General features: G+C 40.4%; 2 protein-coding genes and 1 pseudogene across 2 annotated transcripts; 2 read left to right on the top strand and 1 right to left on the bottom strand.

The window, feature by feature from the left end:
- The window catches only part of LOC130382552 (alcohol dehydrogenase 1-like), a 38,084-nt pseudogene extending 31,012 nt beyond the window's left edge, over window positions 1–7,072 (top strand).
- Window positions 7,073–7,194: 122 nt separating this feature from the next.
- Window positions 7,195–13,331, top strand: LOC130382550 (alcohol dehydrogenase class-3 chain L). Its single transcript, XM_056590363.1, has 9 exons — window positions 7,195–7,311; window positions 8,660–8,761; window positions 9,080–9,221; window positions 9,649–9,736; window positions 9,836–10,055; window positions 10,199–10,459; window positions 10,908–11,043; window positions 11,389–11,527; window positions 11,991–13,331. The coding sequence occupies exons 1-9, from the start codon at window positions 7,294–7,296 to the stop codon at window positions 12,013–12,015; spliced, it is 1,131 nt and encodes a 376-aa protein (XP_056446338.1). The 5' UTR covers window positions 7,195–7,293; the 3' UTR covers window positions 12,016–13,331.
- On the bottom strand, window positions 11,677–25,885 carry metap1 (methionyl aminopeptidase 1). The gene is made up of 11 exons (XM_056590361.1): window positions 25,730–25,885; window positions 24,308–24,359; window positions 24,106–24,209; window positions 23,018–23,078; window positions 16,731–16,822; window positions 16,415–16,498; window positions 14,496–14,634; window positions 14,143–14,274; window positions 13,539–13,682; window positions 13,216–13,281; window positions 11,677–13,047 (listed from the first exon to the last, which is right to left on the bottom strand). Exons 1-11 carry the CDS (start codon window positions 25,841–25,843, stop codon window positions 12,881–12,883), a joined length of 1,155 nt encoding a protein of 384 aa, XP_056446336.1. The 5' UTR covers window positions 25,844–25,885; the 3' UTR covers window positions 11,677–12,880.
- Between the last annotated feature and the right edge of the window lie 1,600 nt (window positions 25,886–27,485).

The raw sequence follows: 27,485 nt of genomic DNA, 5'->3' as shown, positions 1-27,485 counted from the left end.
GTATCCGAACCATCTTGAGTCTTGAGTGAAATCAAGGACCAAATTGGAAGGCATATTGGTACAATAGGTTTTTCCTGGGGATAAAATCAAATAACTTCAAATCAATAAAATAAACCATATATATGATAAAACAAATATAAGAATGGTACACATACTGTAAACAAATGTGAATGCTGCATTTTTCTCCGAAATAAATTGTTGCCTGATAGGCTTGGTCATAAATGTTTTTAAACTGAAAAAGCATTGAGCATCTGCTTTTCATCTTGCACTAAAAGGAAATTTTCACCGTTAGAATACATTTAATTTGTTGCATGCTGTGGGCCTACTCACATGCATGCAACAAATTAACTCGCTAGTCGCTTCAAATTGAATAAACAAACCCCTAGCTCAGCAAAGTGATTAATTAAAAATGACCTGTTAACGGCATTGGAACATATGTATTTACAGTAGGCCTACAGCAAATTCTAGGACAGATCATTTTGCTCATTGAATTAGACATGAGTTATTAAAAGACGGTCCTAGTGGCGTTGAATTGATGCTCTACAATTTGAAGAGCAAAGCGTTATTTCTAGATTTCTCCATGTAGAATTTATAGTGGCCATCTGGCCGTAACATTGGCGTGGACGCGCATTGGACGCGCAGTGGACGCACATTGTTTATAGAGTCTGCAAGTCTTCCCCTCACTACATCCAGTGAGCTCATCCCCTCACTACATCCAGTGAGCACTTCCCCTCACTACAGCACAGATAGTGTGGTCTTCCCCTCAAAACAGAGAGTGAACTCTTCCCCTCACTACAGTAGAGGGATTATCAGTCTACGTCACTCCCCGCTCTGCGCGCATGTCATATGCAGAAAGAGACGACAGCGACAAGAGCCGCAATCATATCTTGTTGTGCGGTTGGTTGAGCAAACCCTTTTAATAAGACTAATTATCCCATTTATTCTACTTCTTGCTTATTAAATGTGTACTCCGAGTTCATCTCCCTCAAAAAGTAGTCCCCTTTAGTTACGATCGATCAAACATGTTTTTGACACCTCCAAGGGCATTATCACGCTAAAACCATGGTCACTTGCCAAAGAAAATAAATTAAGATCATTCATTTATATTTTCATGCGTTTTACAATCCGAATAGAAAGTTTTTCAAATAAATAGGACGGGCTTTAGCTACGACTTGGCAACAGGAGGTGTTACGAGTGTACATAATGTTGTGTATTATGCTTGGTTGTGCTGCTCTGCCTCCATGTCCCATAGTAGGAGGAGACTGGGCGTTACCTTCGGAAGCACTGATTGATGAAAGGCCGGCCCTCCCAAGTATAAAAGCCGGCCTACTTCAAGATGGTGGTCTCTCTCTCTCTCAGCCTCGACATGGCAGACGCTGGCCGGTCGCACGCTTTTTGTTTTGGTTAAATTGGAAGTCGCTTGTTAAACTGGTCTGTATTAATTGTGATCGTTGTTGATCTTTGATCTAGGAGCGGTTGCGTTTTTTCTTCTGTTTTAGTGGCAACCGTCTCGCATTTCTTCTGTTAAACAAGTTTTGGCTATTTTGGGAAATAAACAGAACTATATTCTTTCCCTAAATTCGTTTCGTTTTTCGTTATTATGTTAACTGCTCACACGTTTCTAGTTTCTAGTCCGCTGACCTATGAGCCAGAGAGCTAACGTAATGGATTGTACATATTTATAATTCGGAATTTGACCCAGACGGACGAATTTCAAATTATAAACATGTGGACTTTGTTGAAAGTATAGACTCTATGCTTTCAACATAAAGTGTACACATTAATAATTTGAAATTACGTGTCCCAGATCACGAATTAATAGATTAAATGACATGACAGTGTCACGTATTTCCATGAGACTGGGTTGGACCCGCCCACATTGAAGAGGTACTATTCTAGATGGAAACACGACGTGCCTGGAACCAAACCAAGTCGTGCCATGCTAAATTGTGACGAGTTGAGCTAGTACTGTCGGTGGACTCGTAATGCCCCGGCCGATGAACTTCAGAGACTTGATGTAGTCATAGTCCAAATCACGTGACACGAAACCCATTGTGGACAAGAGGCTCCGTCCGTAGCATCTGTCACTGTGACAATGATGGGTTTGCATTTATCATAATTTCTCTTTATTAAATGTTTTTTTTTTTAGTTTTTGTTGCTTTGCCAAAACATGTGCTTTCAAGGTTTCAAAGCTAAACATGGTGCCACAAATTGTAAAGGCCTACCTGGATAAGAAGGTGAAGCTGGATGAGTTAATAACCCACAAAATGCCCCTGGAGTCGGTCAATGATGCCATCGACCTAATGAAGAACGGAAAATAGTAACTTACAAACCTGTTTATCTCTATATCCACGGCTTGTCTTAATTAACAGATTGCTTGTGCTGACCAGTGATATCGTCCCAGCATTTATACCACAGATACTCTATGCTAGAATATCTGTGGTATAAAGGCTGGGATGAATTTCGAATTATAAATATGTACAACAACCATGGCCCTCTTCCGCCGACCCTCCCAGGATCTTATTCCGGCAACCACAGCCGTGATCACCACAATAAAATCATCGGACTGACTTATATGTAACAAAACTGAATTATGAAACCATATTTTTAATTTGCGCAGGTCTAAGTGACGATAACCGTTGACCGTTGCTGCTAAATTTTGTGATTTGATTGGTTTATTTCTACCATGTTATAGCGTGTATTGTTTTTATAATTGTTTTATTATAGCCTGACTTTTATTGATTTTCACCCCCTTTGACACTCTTGTCCTCATCTCAAAAAAACCTGCATCATGTCGGAATGTGAAATCCTGGTTGCTCTGTAGACGACCATAGAGTTCAACAGTCAATGTTTTTTTTTTAGCTCAACCAATGAAAGGCGTTGTGTTACAGTAAGATTATGGGTAGTAGTAGTAGTAGTAGTAGTAGTAGTAGTAATCTTTATTTATACAGCGCTTTGCTAAACAGTGCAACAAAATGCTTTACAGATAAAAAGAAAAAAAGCAAAGCAACCAAACAAAAATATATTTCTAAGAACAATTGTAGCACAGTAGTATTAGTAGGTGGTCTCAAATGACATCCCGAATAAAACGTGTTTTTAACACTTTAACGCTACACGAGCTTATACCATCGTTTCACAATATAGTTACGACATTATGGCTTTGAATCATAACCATGGACCTATTAAAGAAGATCTTTATTTTTTATTTTTTATTTATTGAACATTTAAGACAAAACAGTTATTAAACAATACAACTTCTCGTAACGGGACAAACAACCCGGTACAAAACAAAAGAAAAACTAAATTATGAAGGCCTAGAGGGATCCATAGCAAGACAGATTTACAATTAGGCCTACAAGACAATCAAATTATAACACATGTAGCAACGTCAAGGTCCCAAAAGGACTAATCTTCAAAATAACAAACTTTGAAAAATCGACACTTATCTTCCTTGCAATCCTGCTAGAGTGTATATTTTTTAAGGACAAGAAAAACCGCTTAAAATCATTTAGAAACCAGTTAAAGGAGGGTTTGCTATTTCTCCAATTGCAGCAATGAAGATGATATTTACCCAAAAGTAAAATAATATTAATCATGTCAGACACGGATGCATTCAAATTATCCATAAAAAAGAAAATGTGAGAGATATCAAAGGTTGGAATGTCATGTACTTATATGTTGATAGCCAATTTCTTATATCAGACCAAAAAGTTTGGGACAGGGGGCATAAAAAAAACATGTTCTAAGGTTTCTTCACACTCGCCATAAAAATTACAGGGGTCGACTTCAAAACTAAACCTTTTATAAAGAAGAAATGCGGCTGTTGGGTAAACATTATTAATAATCTTAAAATGAGTTTCTTTAACTTGAGGGGAGACGGGCCATTTAATAAATTTGTGAAATGCTTTATGTGTAATGGATAAGACTGCTGAATCTGGGACCTTAATATGTGCCTATCTGTGATAATCATGATATCCTAGATTTTAAAACTATGCCAATTACCTTGTTAAAATTCCTATCAGACAAATTAAATGTTCAGATAACTAAACTTGGTAATAACGTCTTAACATTTGAGTCCAATAAGACATTTTTAATCAAAATAATCAAAGGTAATTGGATTGCTTTACAAAACCTATTGAATTCTCGCTGACAACAAGGGAAGTTATATTTAAGTATAAAAGTATGATCATCCAGAATGTTACCATTACAATCCAATAAATCAGTTACAAACATGCCTCTCTCAAACCAATCATTTTTAAATATCAATTTTCTATTAATGAGAATGACTCTATTAATCCTTAGAGTTGAGCAGTGGGGAGACAAATTATTGGTAAACATCATTTTCCTGTGGAAATTAGAAAGCTTAATGGGAATTTTGCTGACCTCAAAATCGCATTTTAGAAGAAAGTCTAAACCCCCCAATTTGTTATACAAAGATCTAGGAACATGAAACCACATTGAATAAGCCTGAGACAAGTACGATTTAATCCAATTTATCCTTAAGGTACCGACCAATGCTTCAAAGTCAAGAGCTCTAACACCACCCTTCTCATATTCTCTCACCAACTGAGATCTTTTAATATAATGAGTTTTGTTTCTCCATATGAACTGGAAAATAACTGAATTGGCTTTTTTAATATTGCTGTTAGAAACGAACAAGGAGTGACAAGGATAGATTAATTTAGATATACCTTCTGCTTTAGAAAAAGTTATCCTTCCAAAAATTGTAAGGTCTCTTGTTAGCCAGTGACTAAGGGATTTTTTCCACATCTGTTATACGATTTGAAACATTAACGTCTTGTCTTCTAATAAGGTTTTTAGATAATGTTATTCCTAGGTATTTCATCTCAGGTTGAACTCTAATTGAAGCAATGACTGAGTCGTCACTTGTATGAATGGGGAGAAGTTCACATTTTTTATGAAGTGAGAGTCCTGAAGCTTTTGAAAAAAATTATTGTATTTAGCTTTAGGGATTTATCTACCATTGATTTATCTTTTCAAAAATATGGATGTATCGGCTGCAAATTGACTTATATTAAATTCCTTATTGAAGAAAGTAATACCTTCTATTTCCGTGGTATGATTGAAAAGAACTGTTTTGGGTTGCCAATATAAAAAGCTTTGGGGAAATAGGGCATCCCCGTCGGATGCCTCGCAGTACTTCAAACCTAGGGGTAAATCCAGGATTCAGGGAAACAGAACTGCTTATATCAGTGTAAAACATCTTAATAACACTACGAGAATTTTCCCCGAAGCCCAAAAAGTGGAATGCTTCCAGCAAAAAAGGATGTTCAACACAATCAAAAGCCTTGTAAAAAATCTAGAAATAGCACAAAGCGATCCGTATTGTATTAAAGAAGATCATAACCTGAATATGAAAGGGATTTTAACTTCCGGTGTTACACCGAATTCTGCGACCCACCGAAAAGTGTGACCCCAGGGGGCGCTGTGGCATATTTTTTGCAATATGCGCGAGTTTGAAGCGTAGACAGGCATGACAAAAACATAAATAAAACATAAGATCTCCCCCCAACCAATTACCTTTTGATTAAAGGTGCTTAATAGATACATTTGTTTTGATTTGTTTAGCATTTTACAGACCCATACTATGATAGGGCGTTTAGTATGGTCCTTCACCATTGCTTCTTTACCCATTAAAAGCTACAGTCAGTGTTAAATTAAGCTGGTTTACCTTTGAGCATTTCCTATTATAGGCTACTGTGTAAAAACTCTGTTTAGTATTAATGTTGGTATCAAGAAAAGAAAGACCCACCGGTGGGGGAGATCTTGTGTTTTATTTATGTTTTTGTAATAATGCAAACGTGCATGTTGCAGAAAATGTGCAACAGCGCCCCATGGGGCCCCTTTTTCGGTGGGTCGCAGAATTGGGTGTAACACCGGAACCTATGGTTGCATGTGCATGTCGACCGTTTCCGGGACTCTCTAAATCGACGCCACTTCGACCTGGGCGGGACTTTACGTCCTACGTCACTCGCTATGGGTGTGCATGTGTGGGCGTAGCCGTTTGTCTCAGGGATCTGTGCACGAACCCCGGATTACGAGCGTCAGTGTCGTACGCGATGGAGGGTGGGTGACATTCCTACAGTCTGTGTTGATAGGCTATATTTCTATAAATGACTTACTATTTCTAGCGATTAACATGACGAAACAACACGAAATAAGCTAACATTAGACTATAGCCATACCAGATAACGCCATACCGGCTAACCCTAACTATTTCTATTAAACTCTGAACCATTTTGCAACAGACAACTGTGTGTTGGTGCGTCTTATTGCTTCCCACGTCTGCGTCTGCATCTTTCCCACTCCTGGCTAATAGTTTCAGCTTTTGTACTGTATATCAGAAATGATCACCCTGTACCACACTGCTGACTTGTTGATGTTTTGTGAGCACACACGCATTTCTCTAGGTATCTTAAGTTTCCTACTGGAGTCATCAAAACTTTGGACTTTGTTATTGTAAGAAATATTGTGTTGCAAAAACACTTTGTGTCTTACAGTTACCCTAACCTTAACCCCAGTAACATTTCTTCATCATAAACTACAAGTTACGCAAAATGGCATACAAACATCCAGTCCAATATGAAAGAAAAAAGCTGGCTTCATTAAGGAATCGAACCCCTTATCCCCGCATCAACGAGATGTTCTCTGACCACAGGTCTTAGTACATGCGATTCAAGAGTTAACCACTTGACAATCTTTAAACTTCGGTTGCCTAGAAATTGTAAATGTACATTGTGCGACTATCCGTCACTCGCGATGTGTGTGCAGTCCAAAATGAAAGAAAAAACCTTGCATCACTAGGGAATCGAACCCCCAATACTCCAATCATCAGTTGGTCGTTGGTAACTGTAAACAAAGAGATCGCATTTTGTTTAACTGCTAACTAACAAACGGGTTTATGCGTTCACTGAACAAAGGTTATGGGAATAAAAGACCACTTTTCCATCAGAAAAATCGTCAGAACCGTTATTACCAACCCATAGACACTAAAAGCAAAAACCTTTCTCACATACACATGCACACCCATCGCGAGTGACGGCTACGCGCACACATGCACACCCATAGCGAGTGACGTAGGACGTAAAGTCCCGCCCAGGTCGAAGTGGCGTCGAGAGTCCCGACCATAGTCCGACCGTTTCCATGGGCTTGACCGTTTCCTGGGCCGTGGTGGTCAGCTGACATGTGGGTGTGGCGCCACACCACACGCCGACTATAAATTCGATCTCACTTTGGATCGGTTACAGATCAAAGTTTTTGCGGCGTAAAAAAATGGCAACTGTCGGGAAGGTAAGAGTTGCTATCTTTTAATAAAACCCGGAAAAAAGCATAACAAAAACCGATTGCTCCAAACTACATAACTTAACATAAATTGTTAAGTTTATAAAAAAAAAAAGAAGCAAAGCACTGCTTGACGAGTGATCCAAGTAGCCTAAGTTAGGTTTCTAGTTTCTTTGCCGAAAAACGAACTATTGACGGAACTAAAAATAGGTCGATGCCTTGGATGGGAATGTGGACTGTGAAGGAAACTCTTATGAAGTCCGCTGCTGCACATTATCACGAACATGGATAAGATGCATTAATAATTTATAGGAAACGACTATAAACATCTATTTTATGAAGTCAATAATAAAATAAGATGCGTTAATAAATGCACCTTATTAATGCATCGATAAGATGCATTAATAAATGCCAGCTTTGGGATGTTGGCTTTAAACTGCTTGTCATCTGCATACAGAGCGACGCATCAGATTATCATTTCTATTCTCGTAATGTTGCGACAATATTTTGCAAATGTTTAAAACAACGCAATAAACGTGGGACATAACAATGGGCAACAGTTTATGAAAGGAAAACCTTCTTGTAACATGTCTGCAGTGGGCCAAGGTGTGGCGCAGTAGCACATCGGCTTGCTTCACTGGGTTTCAACATGTTTCCAACTCTGGACGAAAATATCCAAGACTTGTGTCACCATAATGTCCACCAATCCTTGAAGCTCAAGATTGAGCTTCTCATAAAATATCCCCCAAAATGTCCACTTTGCATCATCCTATATGTTGTGTGTTATACAGCCTATATGTTATGTGTTATACAGCGTTTATGTTGTGCGTTAAACAGCCTATATATGTTGTGTTTTATACAGCCAATATGTTGTGTTATACAGCCTATATGTTGTGTTTTATACAGTCTATTTTTTTTACATCATCCGCACCATGTTGTTTCTTTTGTAGTAATAAACAATGCCTTCATGAACTGTTAAAACAGTGCGCGAGTAAAAAGCTACAACAAGTGACCCTAAATTGAATTAAATAGAAAGTAATTGAAATATGAAAAGACGTTAATTTATTCATAGTCTTCTCCCTAAAAGTTTGTGCTCTGCGACCCACCCACAGTTTGTGGCCCAATAATTCAAGTTAAAAAAAATAAGTGTAGGCCTATAACTTTTTTAATAACTAGAATTTTGTCTATGTCCTCTACCAGACTGGAAAAAATTGTTTTAATACATTTCTTGACCTGCCATATTGTCAAAATCGATCAGCCATTGCCTGGTGGCCGGTTTTCATTCTGGACCCCGAATACATGAAAACCAGGGCACTCGTGTGTATTCAATCTGGATTATTCTCTGTATGTTCTGAAGACAATACGATGCAGAGCTGCCGTGGCGTGGGAGGCTGGGAAACCTCTCTCCATGGAGGAGGTGGAAGTGGCACCGCCGCAGGCTGGAGAAGTCCGTGTCAAGGTAAACAAACGATTATCCGGTACCACTGTATTCATTTACTCAATTCAAGTTTTGGTATGAAACTAAAGCATGAAGTAGCCATAAATATTTTTAGTCACTAACTGAGTAATGTTAGTCAGTACCGTGTGTGTGTGTGTGTGTGTGTGTGTGTGTGTGTGTGTGTGTGTGTGTGTGTGTGTGTGTGTGTGTGTGGTGTGTGTGTGTGTGGTGTGTGTGTGTGTGTGGTGTGTGTGTGTGTGTGTGTGTGTGTGTGTGTGTGTGTGTGTGTGTGTGTGTGTGTGTGTGTGTGTGTGTGTGTGTGTGTGTGTGTGTGTATAGATTGTGGCCACGGGGATCTGCCACACTGACGCCTACACCCTGAGCGGCTCTGACCCCGAGGGCGTGTTCCCCTCCGTTCTGGGACACGAGGGTGCCGGGATCGTCGAGAGTGTTGGCGAGGGAGTGACAAAGTTCAAATCAGGTAGGCTATTCTAACCTCACATCGAGTGAATATCACAAACAATGACATGAATGCAATGGCATTTGTTATTATAATAGGACTGAATTCATGTGTTATTTTAAGATAACATAAAATCTAAAAAAAATGTATGCCGTGGGAAAGTCAGGGTGTTAGAGCACTAAATTAAAGAAATAGAAACAGTGCACGTCAAGGCAGAAAAACAATCAGGCCCTACATTAATATATTAATACCGCTGTATACAGCTATTGGGGTAAGGAGAAGAATATGATAAAATAATATAGGTTTATAAAATGGATTAGGAATGATCTATTGCCTGGCGTCATTGATGGTTAATCCAGTCGTTGGACCAGATTAAATGGCACACACCAACATAATGCCGCATGATGCAGGGATGGTGAGGATTATAATTACAGATTTATCTTTTAAGGTGATGCAGTGATCCCCCTGTACGTCCCGCAGTGTGGAGAGTGCAAGTTCTGCAAGAATCCCAAAACTAACTTGTGTCAAAAGATCAGGTCTGTGAACTGGTTTAGAAATATCATCCAATGTATTTTGTAATCATGTTCCCCGATAGCTAAACTTATCTATCTGCACTGCCAACATTTCTTTTCAAGGCTGACACAAGGCAAAGGCCTAATGCCCAACGGGACCTCGCGCTTCTCATGCAACGGCCAGAGCCTGTTCCACTTCATGGGTTGCAGCACCTTTTCAGAGTACACCGTCGTGGCTGACATATCTCTTGCCAAAGTGCATGAGAAGGCCCCTCTGGATAAGGTTTGCCTGCTGGGCTGTGCCATTTCTACCGGCTACGGAGCCGCTCTCAACACTGCCAAGGTCTGTTTGGATCATTTGAGATCCAACAATATATTTTCATTGTGTACCGATTTCATTTAAAGAAATATGAACTTTAAAGGAGAAGAACATTACCTAGCATCACATCATGGCAAGACCATTGTGTGGGTTGTCGTTTCCACAAGGTGGAGGCGGGATCGACCTGTGCTGTTTTCGGTCTCGGCGCTCTGGGTCTTGCAGTCATCATGGGGTGCCAGGCGGCCGGGGCTGGCCGAATCATCGCCATTGATGTCAACCCAGATAAATTCTGTATCGCTAAAGAGTTTGGTGCCACTGATCTGGTGAACCCTAAAGATCACAGCAAGCCCGTCGAGCAGGTCCTGGTAGAGATGACCGACGGCGGGGTTGACTACTCTTTTGAGTGTGTAGGAAACACAGCGATCATGGCAAGTACAATAATTGAAGTGTATAAATCAGCTCATGGTATGTTTAGTGTACATGCCTCATACTTGGCCTACAGACTTTATCATTTAGTTTGTTCTGGTTCAATATTTAACTGTTATTTTTATGTCACCTTCTTGCATTTAGATTTTGCCAAATATACTAAGCAAAGTCTAACTACTGATATTACAAACCTGAATTCCAAAATGATTGACAGTATTAAATGTAGATAAAATGGAAATAGGCAAATCCTCTATTCAATTGATTTTTTTTTTTACCTATGTTTGAAAAACGTTATATTATAGATTGTAATACATATACAATATTGCATATTATATACATAAACACCTTGTTTGAAAATGTTGCAGCTGAGCTCTGTGCAGAGGCCACTGGGCCCATCTGTTTGGCAGTGTTTTAGTACCGTTTGTCTATCTGTTCATGGGTCTTCTTCAGAGAGCAGCCCTTGAAGCCTGTCATAAAGGCTGGGGTACCAGTGTGATCATCGGGGTGGCGGCCGCAGGGCAGGAGATCTCCACACGCCCCTTCCAGCTGGTTACTGGGCGCACATGGAAAGGCACAGCATTTGGAGGTATACAGTTGGGAGTAGGGTTGCCAGTAATGGACCAAATTGTTATGCCAATGTTTGCATTTCAGAAGCAGTGTTTCTTCACATGGAAGTTGTCTATGCTTCGATTGTCTGTGTACCTGTGGGAATTTGCAAAATAACATTTCAGAAAATTCCTGAATTTCCAAATACATGGAATGTTGGCTTTATATTCCACCAGTGGACATTGAAATTAATGGGATATATCTCACTATGGGTCAATTTGAAAGCACCTTTATAATGAAATGTATGCACACTATTCATCCTTGGAGGGAAATTCAGGAATTTCGCTCCAGTGTCCCATCGCTCAATTTATCTCTTTTTTTCAAGGGTATAAGAGTGTTGAAAGCGTCCCAAAACTCGTTGAAGAATATATGAACAAAAAGTTGAAGGTGGATGAATTTGTGACCCACACTCTGCCCTTTGAGAAGATCCATGAGGGTTTTGATCTCATGGGTGCTGGGAAATGGTAAGTTGTTTCTTTAGAAGAGTGAAAACAATACATTAAGTTTATGCACATGATACATGACGTTATACAATTCTGTTTGAAGATGCAGTGGTCTTGGGCCGAATCTTGATTCTTCCCCTTGCCCCTTTTGCTTTGTCTTTGTCTTAACCAAGACAAAGACAAAGACAAAGCAAAAGGGGCAAGGGGAAGAATCGAGATTCGGCCCAAGTGAGCTCTCAAATCATCTTAAAAATAAGGGGTACATAGCACTCAATCTTATCCCTTAATCTTGATCAAATTGGGTATTGAGACACCACTAGCTCTCACATGAACGCGCAACTTCAAGGGTAAGGGGGAAGATAAGGGGAAGTATTGAGATTGGGCCTTAGTCTCTGACTTATCCCTTAAGAGATTGCTATGAGAAAGACCATGTACACTTTCTGAGCCTTTTGCTCACCCTGTCTAATCTTGTTTTATCTTCCAGTATTCGTGTCGTACTCAACTACTAGATACACCGAAGGCCACAACACCATTTTACCTAATGATGGAAGGAACATTTGATGAATTTCCTGTAGAGGATTTGAAGACATTAAAATATGAATTAAATTGGAATGTTATACCGATGGTTGATACTTGATTTGCACCATACTCTTCTACTTAATATAGAATTGTATAATCATAATTTCCTATTTCTTCATTATACTTTGAAGCAGTCCCATCAGTGCAACTAAAAAATTAACTCTTTGAAATGGTTCCCTGAAGTAGACCAGTAGCTTTAGTCTAACTGAAAATATTGGATGTTTCATCTAATCCAGCAAATATTTTTTAATGTTAAGGCTTGATTTGCTACACAAGGAATCTGACTCATGAAGCACCAAACAGGCACTACAAAGAATATTAAAAATTGTAGCACTTGAAAGACTAAATGTTATTCAATTACATTTCTGACATTATTTCAAAAGCCAAAATTTTATAAAGTAAATGGGGGTTTAGGGAAGGTTTGTGGTCAGTAGTATTTCAGAGTCTCTGTAGTCTGCTTTGTGAAACTGGCTGCTAGAAACTAAGATTGATCGTTTATTTTTGCCAATTGTCACGACAGCCATAAGAGAACTGGATTTAAAAGTACCACTTTTAGAACACACAAACTCATCACTAAATGTGAGATTTATAGAATAATCCCCAATGGTGAAACAACTGATCCACACTTGGTACGAAAACACATTCAAGAACTTCTGTTACATTGGAGTGACCAAAATATCAATTTAAGAATGAGGACAGCCACAGATGAGGGAGAAGGACCCACTTATTGTGAGGTGCATATCAACTTGTATTTCTGTGTCTCTGAACTAGAGATGTATCATCCAATCAGAGTCCTTAAGTCTGGCTGATGAAGTGGGCGTCGCCCTTGTCGTCCAATCGGCAGGTCAGGATCTCACAGCCGGTCTCTGTGACCAGCAGGGTGTGTTCAAACTGGGCTGAGCGCTTCCCGTCGCGGGTCACCGCCGTCCAGCCGTCGGGCCACGTCTCGTCCTGCCAGCCTCCTGGGGAACGGGTCAATACAACACAAGTATCAGGACATATTAGGACACAAAGTAGGAGCATATCTAAGGAAACAAAGTAGAGCACAGGATATACTAGTATACTAAGTAGAGCTTGGTATATATTAATATAGTGTATACCAAGTAGAGCTCAGAGACCGAACCACCTACCTTCACAGATCATCGGCTCGATAGTGAACACGTGGCCAGGCTTCATAACCCCGACCGCTTTGTTTTCTGAGAAGAATAGAAACAAATAGAGCTCTGTGTCCAAATACACGCTTCAAAGGTGTGCATGTATGCATTCCACTGGCCTAGTTGGGCGCGGTGTGGAAGTGTGTGTGTGTGTGTGTGTGTGTGTGTGTGTGTGTGTGTGTGTGTGTGTGTGTGTGTGTGTGTGTGTGTGTGTGTGTGTGTGTGTGTGTGTGTGTGTGTGTGTGTGTGTGTGTGTGTGTGTGTGTGTGTGTGTGTGTGTGTGTGTGTGTGTCTCTCACTGGCGTAGTGCGGCACGTTGGGCGCGGTGTGGAACAGTCGGTGGATCCCGTGGCCGCAGTAGCTCCGCACCACAGAGAAGCAGTTAGCCTGAGCGTGTTTCTGGATGATGTTTCCTAGTTCCCTGTAGCGAATCCCAGGCTTCACTGCAGAATGGAAAAGAGAATTACAATCACGTATTATTATTACATTATGCAACTAGTGGGGGGATTGTTTTCTTATATTCCCTTTTTGCCGATTCCTCCCTATACCATCGGTTGCCCAGTAACATTGCCGTCATTGTAAAGGCTGTGTTCTTTACTTCCATCACTCCAGATAATGACGGGATCTCTAGAGACGATACACATTGTGCTTTTGCTGCCAGGCTCCTCCCTCAAGGTTCAATATTAAGCCCCTTCTTCTGCACTGGTACCCTTGTTTAGAGCAAACAGGCATCTGGAGCCTGTGTTTACACAACGTATGATGGCTGGATCAGCCGACCAGCCGACCATGGTCACCATGAGTGGGCTGCACTATCCATCCCCTGGACAGACACTAGAGGGCAGGTTCTGAGGTGTTGTGGGACAGCTAATCCCACCTGGAGGTCACATGGCGTTAGAACCTTACCTGAATCAATAGCTTGCATAAGGCATTCATAGGTGGTTTGAACTAGTTTCCTGGCACCTTCATCCACCTCCCCGACATAGAAGGTCTCATTAAGGTCGCCATGGAAGCCGTTGTGGTAGACGGTGATATCCACTGCAGAACAGTCAGGGGGATTAGACCAATACATCAACATCATAGCCACCTCCGCTTCGGAATGTTCAACTGATGCATACATTTAGTCAATCTTTAAAACAGAGCTGGATAGTAGAAGTGTATGTCATCTTGTTTTAACATAAGGTTAAGGTTTGAACTAGATAACAATGGATCAAAATAAAAACCACACACAAAATGCTCATCCACCGTTCGGGACCGACCGTTGAGGATGTCGCCGTCCTGCAGAGGTCTCCGGTCGGGAATGCCGTGGCAGATCACTTCATTGACCGATGTGCAGCAGGACTTCGGAAAGTTGTAATAGTTAAGAGGGGAAGGATAACATTTCCTTGCTGTGCAAGCCTGGACAGACAGAAATGTACAATTAATATGCGGTTATGAAAAAGAGCATATATCTCACCTGAGAAAAGGCAACTTGGAATTGTACCCTCACCAAAAAATGGGTATTAGTGACGGGGAATGTGCATTACCCCACAACATCTACCCAGATTCAATATAACTTTTTGTTTTAAATGTCTTCATAGTGTAGCTCTGGAAAGTCTGGATACATTCTAGATGTTATGTTAAATTAGTGCAGTTATTGCATTTATTTTGTACTTGCTCACAATGTTGCCTCCTTCATTTCCATGGTTAACTCGGGTTCCTTTATTTGGTCTTTTAACCCAAAGGATGATTTCATTATTGCAACATAGGATATGTAATGCTAAGCACATTTAGTATAAATAGGACCTTATGATATGGAATGTCTTTGGTGTAGGGCTGAAATTACTAATATATATATATATCGGGGGAGGAGATTGATGTTTGAGTGACATCAAAAGCAAGTGTCCAACTAGATGTATGATGTATAGATCAGCAACTGTTGCTAGTCCACTGGGTAGGCTGGCAGACTGATCCACCGAGCCCCCCTGTTGGCCTGATTTCCCCCTTTAACGATCCTTTCTAATTCATTGGGCCGTCTCAGTAGAATGCTACAGGATGTGTAGAGCTCTGTCTGAGCAGCCGCAGTGGGGGTTTTTCAGTATAACCCCACGGTGTGTGAGATATTTCATATACAACATTGCATTAGCTCATACGCAACAACAGTATTAAAAAAGTTCTCCTCTTCCACCACTGTATGGACCCTCTGTATATTATTTATTTTTATTAGACGACTCTTCTCAATGCCGTGGAACGCTCTGTTCACTTGCATGGGCCCTTCACAACTTCTGGCGGTGAATTAGATTTGATAATTCACTGTTGCTAGGTATAAATGACCGCAGGAAAGTGGATCTTTTGCTGTCCTTCGTATCACTCCGCAAGTAGTCCGGTAACTTCTCAACCCCAGCGTACTCGGTTGCTAAGCGACGACAACGTCTTTGGCGGACTATTTCTCTGCTGATCAACACTACGAATGCTGGTAACAAATAAATTGTAAAAAGTCACTGTGTAAAGTATTTTTTTCATTTTGGCAGTAGGCGTGTAATATCATAATATTATTTTCGCAATAATGACTGCCGTTCTATACATTATCCCTTACATATTTCTGTTCAACTTCTTGTTGAGCTGTCTTGCTCCGTGTGTGCTCGTCATGAAACTGTAAAGCGACCTTTAGTGTGAGAAAGGCGCTTTATAAAATAAACATATTATTATAAGTTGCCGTGGTTCGTACCACGAACGGTCGCGGGGCGTTGTATTTTTGACTAAAGACAGGAGGGTCTGGGAGAGAGAGGGGAGGACGTGAAGCAAAGGACCACGGGAGCAGGGATATAACCCGGGGCGCTATGGTGAGGACCGGGCCTTAATGTGAGGACCGGGCCTTAATGTGAGGACCGGGACTTAATGTAAGGACTGGGCCTTGATGGTACGCGCTCTACCCGCTGAGCCACAGGGCGCTTCCTTTATAGGTTAAATATCCTTCTTTTTTATTTCTTTGCATTCTTCTATTTTCTTATTTTGAGGTGAAGTTAAAGAGAACCATGATGCATGAGTTTATTTAGAGAAAACATTGTTTTCATAGAATTTAGAGAAAACATACTATATTGTGATATATATCATGATATACATCGTTACCGAGAAATAAAGGGACCCATTTGGTGATCGATTTTGTCAATGTCACACAACCCTTGTTGTTAAATATTACCAGATGCACTGTGTGGTCGATCTCCTCAGTAGTGATGCCAGGTTTAACCATCAGGGCGGCTATGTCCAGGACTTCTCGTGCCAGCTACACAGTCCAAATCAAAGAGAGAAGTGCAGTCACAAATTGAAGAATGAAAGTGAAGAATACACAGTAAATAGTTCATTGACTTAAGGAATATGTTGATGTTTACAAGGGCTGTTAAAGTAACAATGAGTGTGGACACTCAGATCAGATCTATAGTATAATATACATTTCTTAACTCCCCATATAAAAACAGTAAAAACAACACAAGCAAGTCTGGTGGATTTTATAATACCTTGCATACTACTCTCATGCCTTCAATGTCTTCAGGAGGCAATATTTTTATCTGCGATGTCCCCTTTAAAGTCTGTTCAGACTCAGACATACCTGTTAAAGACAAACATACATTTTTTTACTGGGTTGAACTTCGACATTACCTGGCTGGAATCTTCAGTACCAATAATCTACCAATTGCTAATGTTGTCATCCTTCATTGTTCATTTTTGATTATTACTTAAGTTGCAATTGTTGCTGCATTCATTATTAATTGATTGGATCAGATAGTTATTAGTGGTGGTGTAACCTATGAGCGACTAGAGACCACTTTGATTAAAGAATAAGACTGGCTCAAATACTTTGAGTTCACTACTAAACATCCAAGATAGAAATGCTTTTCTTACGTCATGCCTGATGAAGAATAAAGTCTATTTGCATTGTGCAGCCTATTCATAATCTGTGAAAAAACTGATGGAATACTTAACCTATAGCCTAGTGAAGAAGAGCTTATGCTCCATACTTTCACCAACATATCCTATGTATTAAGAAGATTAAATTATACTGGAGTTTTAACCCATGTGTTAACCAGTGTAGCTAATGACTGTTGGTGGGGGGGGGAGGGGGGGTTATGATGTCTACCCTAGTCTATCAGCCTTTTCATACAAAGTTGGTATCCAACACAAAACTGATGCGATACAACTTTCACACTTTCACCTTATCAAATGCAACCTATATTGACGTAATGCAGTGGGAGGAAACACTGGCTCGTAGCTCCGACTGCCGGATCAATACATAACAGATAAATTTATAACGGGTCTGAATGTAGTTTACCACTAAGATGATCAATACATATAACCGATATGATTATAACAGGTCTGAATGTAGTTAACCACTAAGATGATCAATACATATAACAGATGTGATAATAATAATAATAATAATAGGTCTGAATGTTGTTTACCACTAAGATGATCAATAAGGGTGGGAATCTCTTGGCACCACACGATTAGATTCCGATTATGAGGTCAACGCTTCGATTCTGAAGCGATTATCGATGCATCTCGAAGCAAGAATTTTTTTTATGTACATTTCCATGCGTGATTTTCAAAAATATATATATCAGGGTTTCCCCAGGTTTGATCAACCCAAATTTAAGACTTTTTTTAGACTTTTTTAAGACCACTTCAATGAAAATGAAGACCTACATCGCACCCATTAAGCGTTCGTAATACGCGGTCGTGCATATGTTATTTATGTTTTTTTGGAACATATGAAACATTCATGTCAATACATTAATGAATGTGCCAAAGGATAAGTGTGCACTCACCAATCAAAGAGCCAAACTGAGGGCCTAACTCAAAGCCTAGAGGCCTGATGTCTCTTAAGACCATGTACCCAGAAATGATAATAAAAGATTTAAAAAACAATACACAAAGTGATGGTGTGAAAGTGTAGCTGTATTTTTGGTTTAAATATCAAACTTTCAACACACAATATAAAATATAAACAAACTCTTTTCAAATTGCTGTAGTTTCTCAGCATTCAAATTTCCTCAACCATTTCAATGAATCCACCACTTGCCTCGTTGACCTCTTTTACTAACTCCTTCGTAATGTATGGAGCCAGCACTAACCCTAACCCGTCCACATACATGGTGACTAATGTATGATAGTAAGCATTATTGGCCCTTAACACTAATATTCGGAAACAACACTGCCTCAAAAGGATATTGGCCTAAGCAACACCAGTAGAGGCTATACTTTTCCCTGAACTTTTAAACGTTGCAAACGTGCAAAAACATAATTATATATTTATGTGGCATTCAGTCCAATGCATAAAATATATCTGTGGCATTCAGTAGGCCAATGCTGTGGTAAAGTGTGTAAAGTATGACCAAGTGTTTCTTTCTGTTCAATAGATAGAACTTTATCAATCCCCTGTAGGAGAAATTTGTTAATGTTTGTCCCTATAAAACAATAATGGCAAAAAAAAACATGACAGTAACTCTTAAGTCAAACCGTCCAACCTGAAGGCTCTACTTAACCACTCCCCCTACTCACTTCCAGCAATGCAAAGCGAACAGAACTGAGGTGGGGAGGGCGTAGCTTAAGTAGTTTGTGACCGACCCAGAGCTATGGACCGACCCAGAGGAACGCAACGCAAATTCAATGTGAACATGTATGAGGCTTTAATAAAATCCCGGACGATTTTGAAATTCCGCCCGGACACATTTTTTTTTTTAAAAGTGTCTCAAAAAGAGGGCATGTCCGGGCAAAAGAGGACGTCTGGTCACCCTTCGTAAGGGGAACCCATTTGATTCCTACCTGTTCCACTGTTAAATAGTGGCGCAAGTTGGTGGGCGCTATCCTGGTAAGTTCTCTGCTTGAGAAATACGAAGTGTGGCGTGTGAGCGTGTGCATGGGTCGAATTGCGTGTGTCTCACGCCGAATGCGTGAGACTTTAGAGCCCTGCTCTCCCATGATGTGGCGTCTCCTCTCGACTGATTATGTTTGTTGAGATTGCCGGCGCGAAAACCCAAAGTATTGTATGCGCATGCTCCAATAAATGAGACGTTCTCTGACGTTACGCAAAACCCCGATACGCAAAACGCCCCCCATTTTCCCCTTGTGTTACAGTCCGGTTGACTACGAAAACATATCCTAGTAGGACATTTAAGACCATCTTTAAAAAATTAAGACTTGGGTAACGCAATTTAAGACTTTTTAAGGCCTTAATTTAGGAACATGAAATTTAAGAATTTTTTTAGACTTTTAAGACCCCGCGGCTACCCTGTATATACATCTGGGTTTGCTACTCAGAGTTTGCTAATCACTTCCTACTTTTGTGATGATCATTAAAGACATCAACAAATGATTGAACTTATCTAATATTTCATAAGAGAGAAAGCTTTTGTCAAATATGACTTTCTATGAACAATGCAACAATCAATGCAGCTAGCATTATAACACAATATGGAAGCATGCAAAAAATAGGTTTCAGTTTTATTTTCTTTCTAATCTTTGTTTTCTGTGTCATTAAAGGAAAAGCTGCTCTTGAATTAGAAGGAGTTCTTGTGTCTATGCTGTGAGTTTGCGCGCATGCTATGCGTAGGCTGAATCGCAATTGTGTCAAGACAAATCAGATTGGCCAATACACACTGAAGATAAATTCAATAATTGTAATATTACAAAAATTATCCCTCTCTGGCGAACAGAATGTTGCAGCAGGCAAAAATAAAAAAAAACTTTAAAAATTACGATTATTAATTTATCTGCATCGAGACAGAATCGTTCTAGTGAGAATTGCGATGCATCGAAGAATCGATTATTTTTCCCTCCCTTAATGATCAATACATATAACATAGTGATAATAACAGGTCTGAAAGTAGTTTACAACTATGGATGAACAATACATATAACAGATAGTGATGATTATAGGTCTATGCTGGTAGTTTACCACTGTGATCAATACATAACAGATAGTGATGATTATAGGTCTATGCTGATAGTTTACCACTAGGATCAATAGATATAACAGATAGTGATGATTATAGGTATATGCTGGTAGTTTACCACTGTGATCAATACATATAACAGATAGTGATGATTATAGGTCTATGCTGGTCGTTTACCACTGTGATCAATACATATAACAGATAGTGACGATTATAGGTCTATGCTGGTCGTTTACCACTGTGATCAATACATATAACAGATAGTGACGATTATAGGTCTATGCTGGTCGTTTACCACTGTGATCAATACATATAACAGATAGTGATGATTATAGGTCTATGCCGGTAGTTCACCACTCTGATCAATACATATAACAGATAGTGATGATTATAGGTCTATGCTGCTCGTTTACCACTGTGATCAATACATATAACAGATAGGGCCTAAAAAAATAAATAGTTCGGTATAAAACTATAAACTATAATTACGTTTTTGTACAGCACCTCTTCATTCTGTACAAGGACGGGCGAATGTTCTCGTTTTTAAATGGAAACAACCTACCTATCATTCGCTGCCGCTGGAATATATATAATAAATAAAAAATAAATAAATAAATTCCCTACCTACCCATGACCTCAGATGACAACCAACAGGAACCAACCTCTTTTTTTTAGGCCTAGTGATGATTATAGGTCTATGCTGGTCGTTTACCACTATGATCAATACATACAACAGATAGTGATAATCATAGGTCTTTAAGGGTAGTTTACCACTATGATGATCAATACACATAACAGATTGAGATAATTATAGGACTATGATGGTAGTTTACCACTGTGATCAATACATATAACAGATAGTGAAAATAGATCTGAATGTAGTTTATGGACGCAGTAACAACACTGTGTTGAGACACATAAATGACTTTTCCCTTTGCCCTGTCCCACCACTTGTGTCCATGATGACCAGGACAAACATACCTGAGTGTGATTGGTTAAACTGATAGTCACTGGTGAGGGCCGTTAGCAATCCACCTGGGTGCCAACACAATTAATGTCGCCTTATCGCACAACGGAAAACGCGTTGTACGTGTAGTTCATTTCAACACAATGATTGTGTGAAAACCTTATTTTATTAACGCAACCAACAAATGTGTTTAAGGTAAAAGGACCGTTCGACGAAAATCTGGAGTCAGTGCTCCGCATCACCAGGGACAACGCATATTAATATAATATCCTTTTGTTAAGAAATGTTTATTGGTAGAATGCCCTCTAGTGGACAGAATGTTTTCAGAGTGTGGTATTGAAGATGCATAAGCCTGTGAATACAGTGGAACATAGTGAGTATTAATGCTCAATATGAGCATTACAATTAAAATATAATTACAATATAAAAAATAATAAGGAATGAAATTGGACTTGGATTATAGAGAAAGATTGACATCTCTAATGTGTTCATGAGGTGCTATGTTAAATGCAGTTTATCCAGGTCATCCTCTCCTTGTATTATCACTTGGTTTTAATCTTGATACCAAGTGAGGTCCACCCCGATGTACCGTCCCGATGTACCGTCCCGCGCATCGCGTCCCTTGAGGGATTTCGTACCTCCAGGCCTGAAGAATATTCCAGTTGAAACACTGAAGAGGATCAATTAACTGGCTCAAACTGATAAGCTGTGATGTCTCCATTGATTTCTCACACAGAATAACCACAATCTGAATAGTTAGCAACCATCTCGAAATCGTTATCTAGCAGCTGCTAACTGTTTCAAAATAAAGACTGACTGAGCCACGCGACGGTTAATGGGAAATGGTGTCACTGTCTACTCTGAGTTCAGCCTGATTATTGAAATAGGACTCGGCTAATATTGTGTGGCTATTTATAATTTGGCTAATGCTGCATTTTATGATGTGGATCATTTAGAGTGACTTGCATAAAAACAATAAACACAATGGTGTCAGAATGATACGTTTAGTTTTAAAAGCAGGCAGACCTCTGAAGCTGCTCACCTACTCAAAAGGATTTAACCTTTAACCCTATACTGGCTATGTTTTATCCCAGAATTGAAATAAATGTACTTTAGCATGTTTTAAACCTTAAAAACGAAATCAACAAGTGTGTGTTCTCATAGGCTGTGGAACAATATAGTCACTGCTGCTCGTTGAATGACGTGAGTCAACGTGAAATGAGACAGTCATTCACACAGTGCTGTTCAACAATGGCAGGCAGCGTCGTATTTGAGCATATTTAGGTGTTAGTAGATTCAGACCGTCATGGAAGAGGGTGGGGCGAGAAATCTGGCACGTTGCGTCAGTCCTCGAAAATATTGCAATTATATATTCCAGTAGAATATACTTATATTCTAAGCCTCCTGAGCAATGCCTCAATACGTCCAGCCGGCCAATGCTGACAAACACTTTAATACTGCCGGTCAGAAACATTTTACGGAGGCCTGACTGTACGTTCACATCAAAAGCTGTAAAAGACGCAAAATCGCTGAATAGCTCAAAACGCAACGCTGTCCAAAATATTTACAGTTCATATCGCTCTTGCGATTTATTCATCCCACCTATCCATTTTAGCCTTGCATGCATACTCACGTTAGTGAGTATATGAATTAATTACGACATCTCAATCTTAAAACATAATGTGCAGGCATAGAGGCAGGTTCTTATAGATACCTTCAAATGGTGATTCAAAATAAAAGGGACACATTGATAAGGAGTTATGACATCATTAACTGCATGTATATGTCAGGCTGCTTGATAATAACAACCCTTTTTCAAATAGCACCCAACATTATGTTTAAGAACTTGATACAGAAACAAATGCATGAGTATTATTCAGATTACCTCTTGAATGATCAGCATAGTCTGGTCTCTGGATGTCACCGGGTACGAGCCTCAACGGAGTCTACACCAGGAGCAACGATCACAACTTCAAACGTTAGAATTCATTCAGATGGCATCTCAAGACTCAACTGAATTCACATCATTTTTGCAAAAGCATACTATACTTTGTACATTTGATGAAGGTTAAGATAACATGCAGCAATTCGATTTTCTTAATTTGGTAAAGCTCAAAACACAGTAAGCTACAAATTGTCCTTGGACTTTCCATCGCCAAATCTTCAAAACGTGAATTAAAACATCCCGTTGATCAGGATAAGGGTTAGGGTTAGGGTTATGATATCAACTTAGGTTTTATACGTCAACATTGAGGATAATTTTAATGGACTAGTAACAATATCAGTTTTGGGAGGATCTTGGCCTGATCTAGGATCTGCTTCTGATTCCAGGAGCCTTCTTACTAGGGATCGACCGATATGGATTTTTTTTAGGGCCGATACCGATACCGATTTTCTTTTCCATCATACCAAGTTCTCGCGAGAGCACAATTTGAATTTGCTCAACGAGTCACTCTGGGAACGAGCAATATACTCGTGTACATTCTGGGCCTCCCCTGGCCCAGAACACTAATCAATCACATTGATGCATCAATATAGGCAGGCCAAAAGCGTTGCTGTTTTACCGACCGGATACGGCAAGAGTCTTATCTATTGGTTAGCTCCACTGGTCTGGATACGTCACCCCTTGCATTCTTATGATTGGTCATAGTGTTATCCTGTGTGTGTTATCCAGTGATATTTTCAAATGCATGCTTGGTGCCGCCCCTCGAGTTGGGCCATTTTCGTTACTTGTTGCCAGACCCTACAGCTTTCTAGATGTGGGTCTGGATTTCCAGGCTAAGTCTCCCTCAATTTACATCATAAAATTGACACAATGATGATAACAAATGTTACAATGTCTCAATTAAAAATGAACATTTATTGAACTGTCTGTAAATCACGGCAAAAATAATAATACATAAAAATAAAAATAAAATAAGTAAAAACGCAAATATCGGCCGGACGATATATCGGTCGATCACTACTTCTTACCAACGGATAGTGCGGCCGTAGTTTCCCAGTGAAGCGGTAGCCTGGCCATGGGTCTGTGTTAACATCCTTTGTGCATTCGTTGGGTTCTTCATTGTTCTGCTCCTCTATAGTAACACAAACAGCCGTGATTAACAACAAGCCGTTTCTCGCTAACTGAATGAGACTTGTGCTCATAAGGAAACATGACTTGATAAATACATACTTGCTTTTTTGTGCAGCAACTTGTGAGTCGCCCAATTCTTCTTAAAGCATTCCTGAGGAGGCAAACAAAACTTCAAGTGAACACTCTTGGGGTTCATTATGCTTTAAGACATTTACATTAATATTTAGGGCATTTAGCAGATGCTTTTATCCAAAGCGACTGACAATAAGTACATTTGTCGTAAGAAGTGCAACAATATACCGCTGTCGGTACAGAGGATGCAACACAATGTGATGTACATTAAACTGTTCAACCCCTCCAGTTGCCAAAATTAAATGTAAGCTGGATGGGATCACTTTCACTGATGGGTATCATCAGTGAAAGTGATCCCATCCAGCTTACATTTAATTTTGGACTAATATGTCATCTATTTTAAGTAGGCCTGCGACAAATGACAACGTTTCCGTTTATTAATCCGTCGACTTTATCGATTCCGCTTAACGATTTATTTTCAATTAAAAACACACCTGTGCTATAATTAGCTGACTTTCAGTGGACTATGAGAATGCATACAATTCAGTATAGCCGCGGTATACAAGTGTATGCTACAATTATTATGCAACAATCGAGTCCTTTCAATGATATTGAGGGGAAATTTCATATAATGATGCTAGAGATTGGCTTTTTTGCCAAGATAAACGTGAGGACCACCGAGAGGATAAGGAGTTTTAGGCGCTGTATTATGATGTTAACTATTATTATTATTATTATTATTATTATTATTATTATTATTATGTATTGTTATTATGCATTAATGCTGTATACATATACCATTACTTTAATCTGTAAATTACTGATACAAATCAGCGTTGATAACACTATTCTTTCTGAATCGTCTTTATGGCATGGTGTCCGTTTAATACACTCTGCAACAACAAAAACGTTTGAATCCAATGTTTATTCCCCTGGTTCACACTCATATACTCACTGACACCTAAGACCCGCTGAGGTAACCTCAAAAGACTACTTTGACCTAGTGAAATCTCTGGGGGGCCTGTGGTACAGGAGGTAAAGCGGGTAGGCTGGTAACCGGAAAGTTGCTTGTTCGATCCCTAGTTCCTCCTAGCTGAATATCGAGGCGTCCATGAGAAAGACGCCAAACCCTCACTGCTCCTGACGAGCTGGATGTGTGTATGAATGAGTGTGCATGAATGAGTGAATGTGAGACAGCATTGTAAAGCGCTTTGAGTGGCCACTGGTTAGAAAATCGCAGTCCATTTACCACTGGCTTTTCATTGGCATTGAATTAACACTCTAACGCCGGATGTTATGCTTCATTAAGCCGAGCATGACACTCCTAAATAAGAGACACACACCGCACACACATGGCTGGTGACACCGAGCTAGCTAGCCTAGCCCAAGGCCTCCGGGCACCGAGCACCTCCGTTTAATCACCCCGACAACATCCACACGCCGCAGTACCTGAGAGCAGAAGTAGGAGCCCTGGATCCCGAGCGTGATGCACCGGGGACACTGGAGCTTAGCCTCCTGGCAGCAGCCGTCAGCCTCGCACTCCTTTGCCTGTAGGCTCGCCATGCCGTCGGTGGAGAGGGTGGAGTCGGAGAGAGAGGAGGGGGAGAGAGGAGGACCAGGACGGAGAGCTGGGGGTGGTCTGCGCATGCGTGGGAGAGGACCCAGACGGAGAGCTAGGGGCGGTCTGCGCATGCTCAGAGGACAACTGCCATGGTACGTTCCAGATGCCTCGTACACCACCCGAACGAGTTGCAAGTGGCGAAATCTCCCAGCTTTCTTGCGATATTCCAAGGAGGAACGCCACCTTTTGGTCGGTCCCACTCGGAAGATTGAGAGTATACCGAGTTCAGTAATTATGCTGCGATCCATTTGTTTGGTACACCAGTACGCCCGACCTGCTCTAGCGAGAACGTGACGTATTTTCCTGGATTGCAGCACTTATAACGTTCCAGTTTGTCATTGGCTAGTCATTGTTAAAGTTGGTCATTCAAATGACCAACATGACACAAATAAAATATTCTCCTTACGTGTGCAGCAATTTATGTTGTCGAGTCGTACGGTCACCAGCCTGAAGCCTTGATTCCACCGGAGGCGTACGCGCCGCAGCACGGCTGCGCCGCGGTCACCGCTGCTGATCGCTTCCACTCTAAAGGTGCGGCCACACCAGACGCGTATCTCGCGTAATTTTTACGCGAGATACGCGCGTAAAATGTTGCTTGACCATTTTGTGTCAAAAATGGTCGCATACGCGCCATACGCGCCTACGTCACTCGCCTAGATGAGTCCATGTCCATGCAAGTGAATGGAGCGTTCCCTCTTCGTCATAACTATCAAACCAAACATCCTTCACATTCACCGAGCGAACATTACAAAAGTAAAATGCACATTTCTCGCTAAAAATGTTTCCATAAACACATTTAATGGCGTAACTATGTTACTATTTCCACCCAGAATAAAGAAAGTTGTCGACCGTGGCTGCGCTGGAGTCCGAGGTAGGAAACCCAAACGCCGCCGTGTTTGGATGATAGAGTTTAGATCGGGTTAGATTAAATAATCTCGGATATAAATAACAATAATCGGGTTAAATAACTTCACATGGTGTGTCTGGTGTGTTTCCAGCATTCGAGTGTTGATCAGCAGATATATAGTCCGCCAAGACGTTGAGGTTGCTTAGTAACCAGAGACTCTGTCCATGCAAGTGAACGGAGCGTTCCCTCTTCGTCATAACTATCAAACCAAACATCCTTCACATTCACCGAGCGAACATTATGAAAGTAAAATGCACATTTCTCGCTAGAAATGTTTCCATAAAAGCATTTAATGGCGTAACTATGTTACTATTTCCACACAGAATAAAGAAATATGTCGGCCGTATGCTTCTGTCCAAGCTCACTACTCACTGTCAGTGACGTCGGGTCAAGCTCAACGCTGATTGGGCAACGCGGCTAATCGTCATGCGTATGAGCGTAAAAAGTTACATTTTTTGAACTCTTGAAATGTACGCGATATACGCGCGTATAGCGCGTAAATATACGCACCTCATACGCGCGTTACGTGCGTAAAATGTTGCTTATACGCGTGAAACGCGTAATACGCGCGTAAACCAATGGTTCCCTATGGAAAAAATGGCGATTTTATACGCGAAGTACGCGAGATACGCGTCTGGTGTGGCCGCACCTTAAAGGCTAGATTCCACCGGAGGCGT

Source organism: Gadus chalcogrammus, chromosome 5, assembly GCF_026213295.1.
Source record: "Gadus chalcogrammus isolate NIFS_2021 chromosome 5, NIFS_Gcha_1.0, whole genome shotgun sequence".
In the NCBI taxonomy this organism is placed as follows: Eukaryota; Metazoa; Chordata; class Actinopteri; order Gadiformes; family Gadidae; genus Gadus; species Gadus chalcogrammus.
This window is presented reverse-complemented; position numbering and strand designations above follow the sequence as displayed.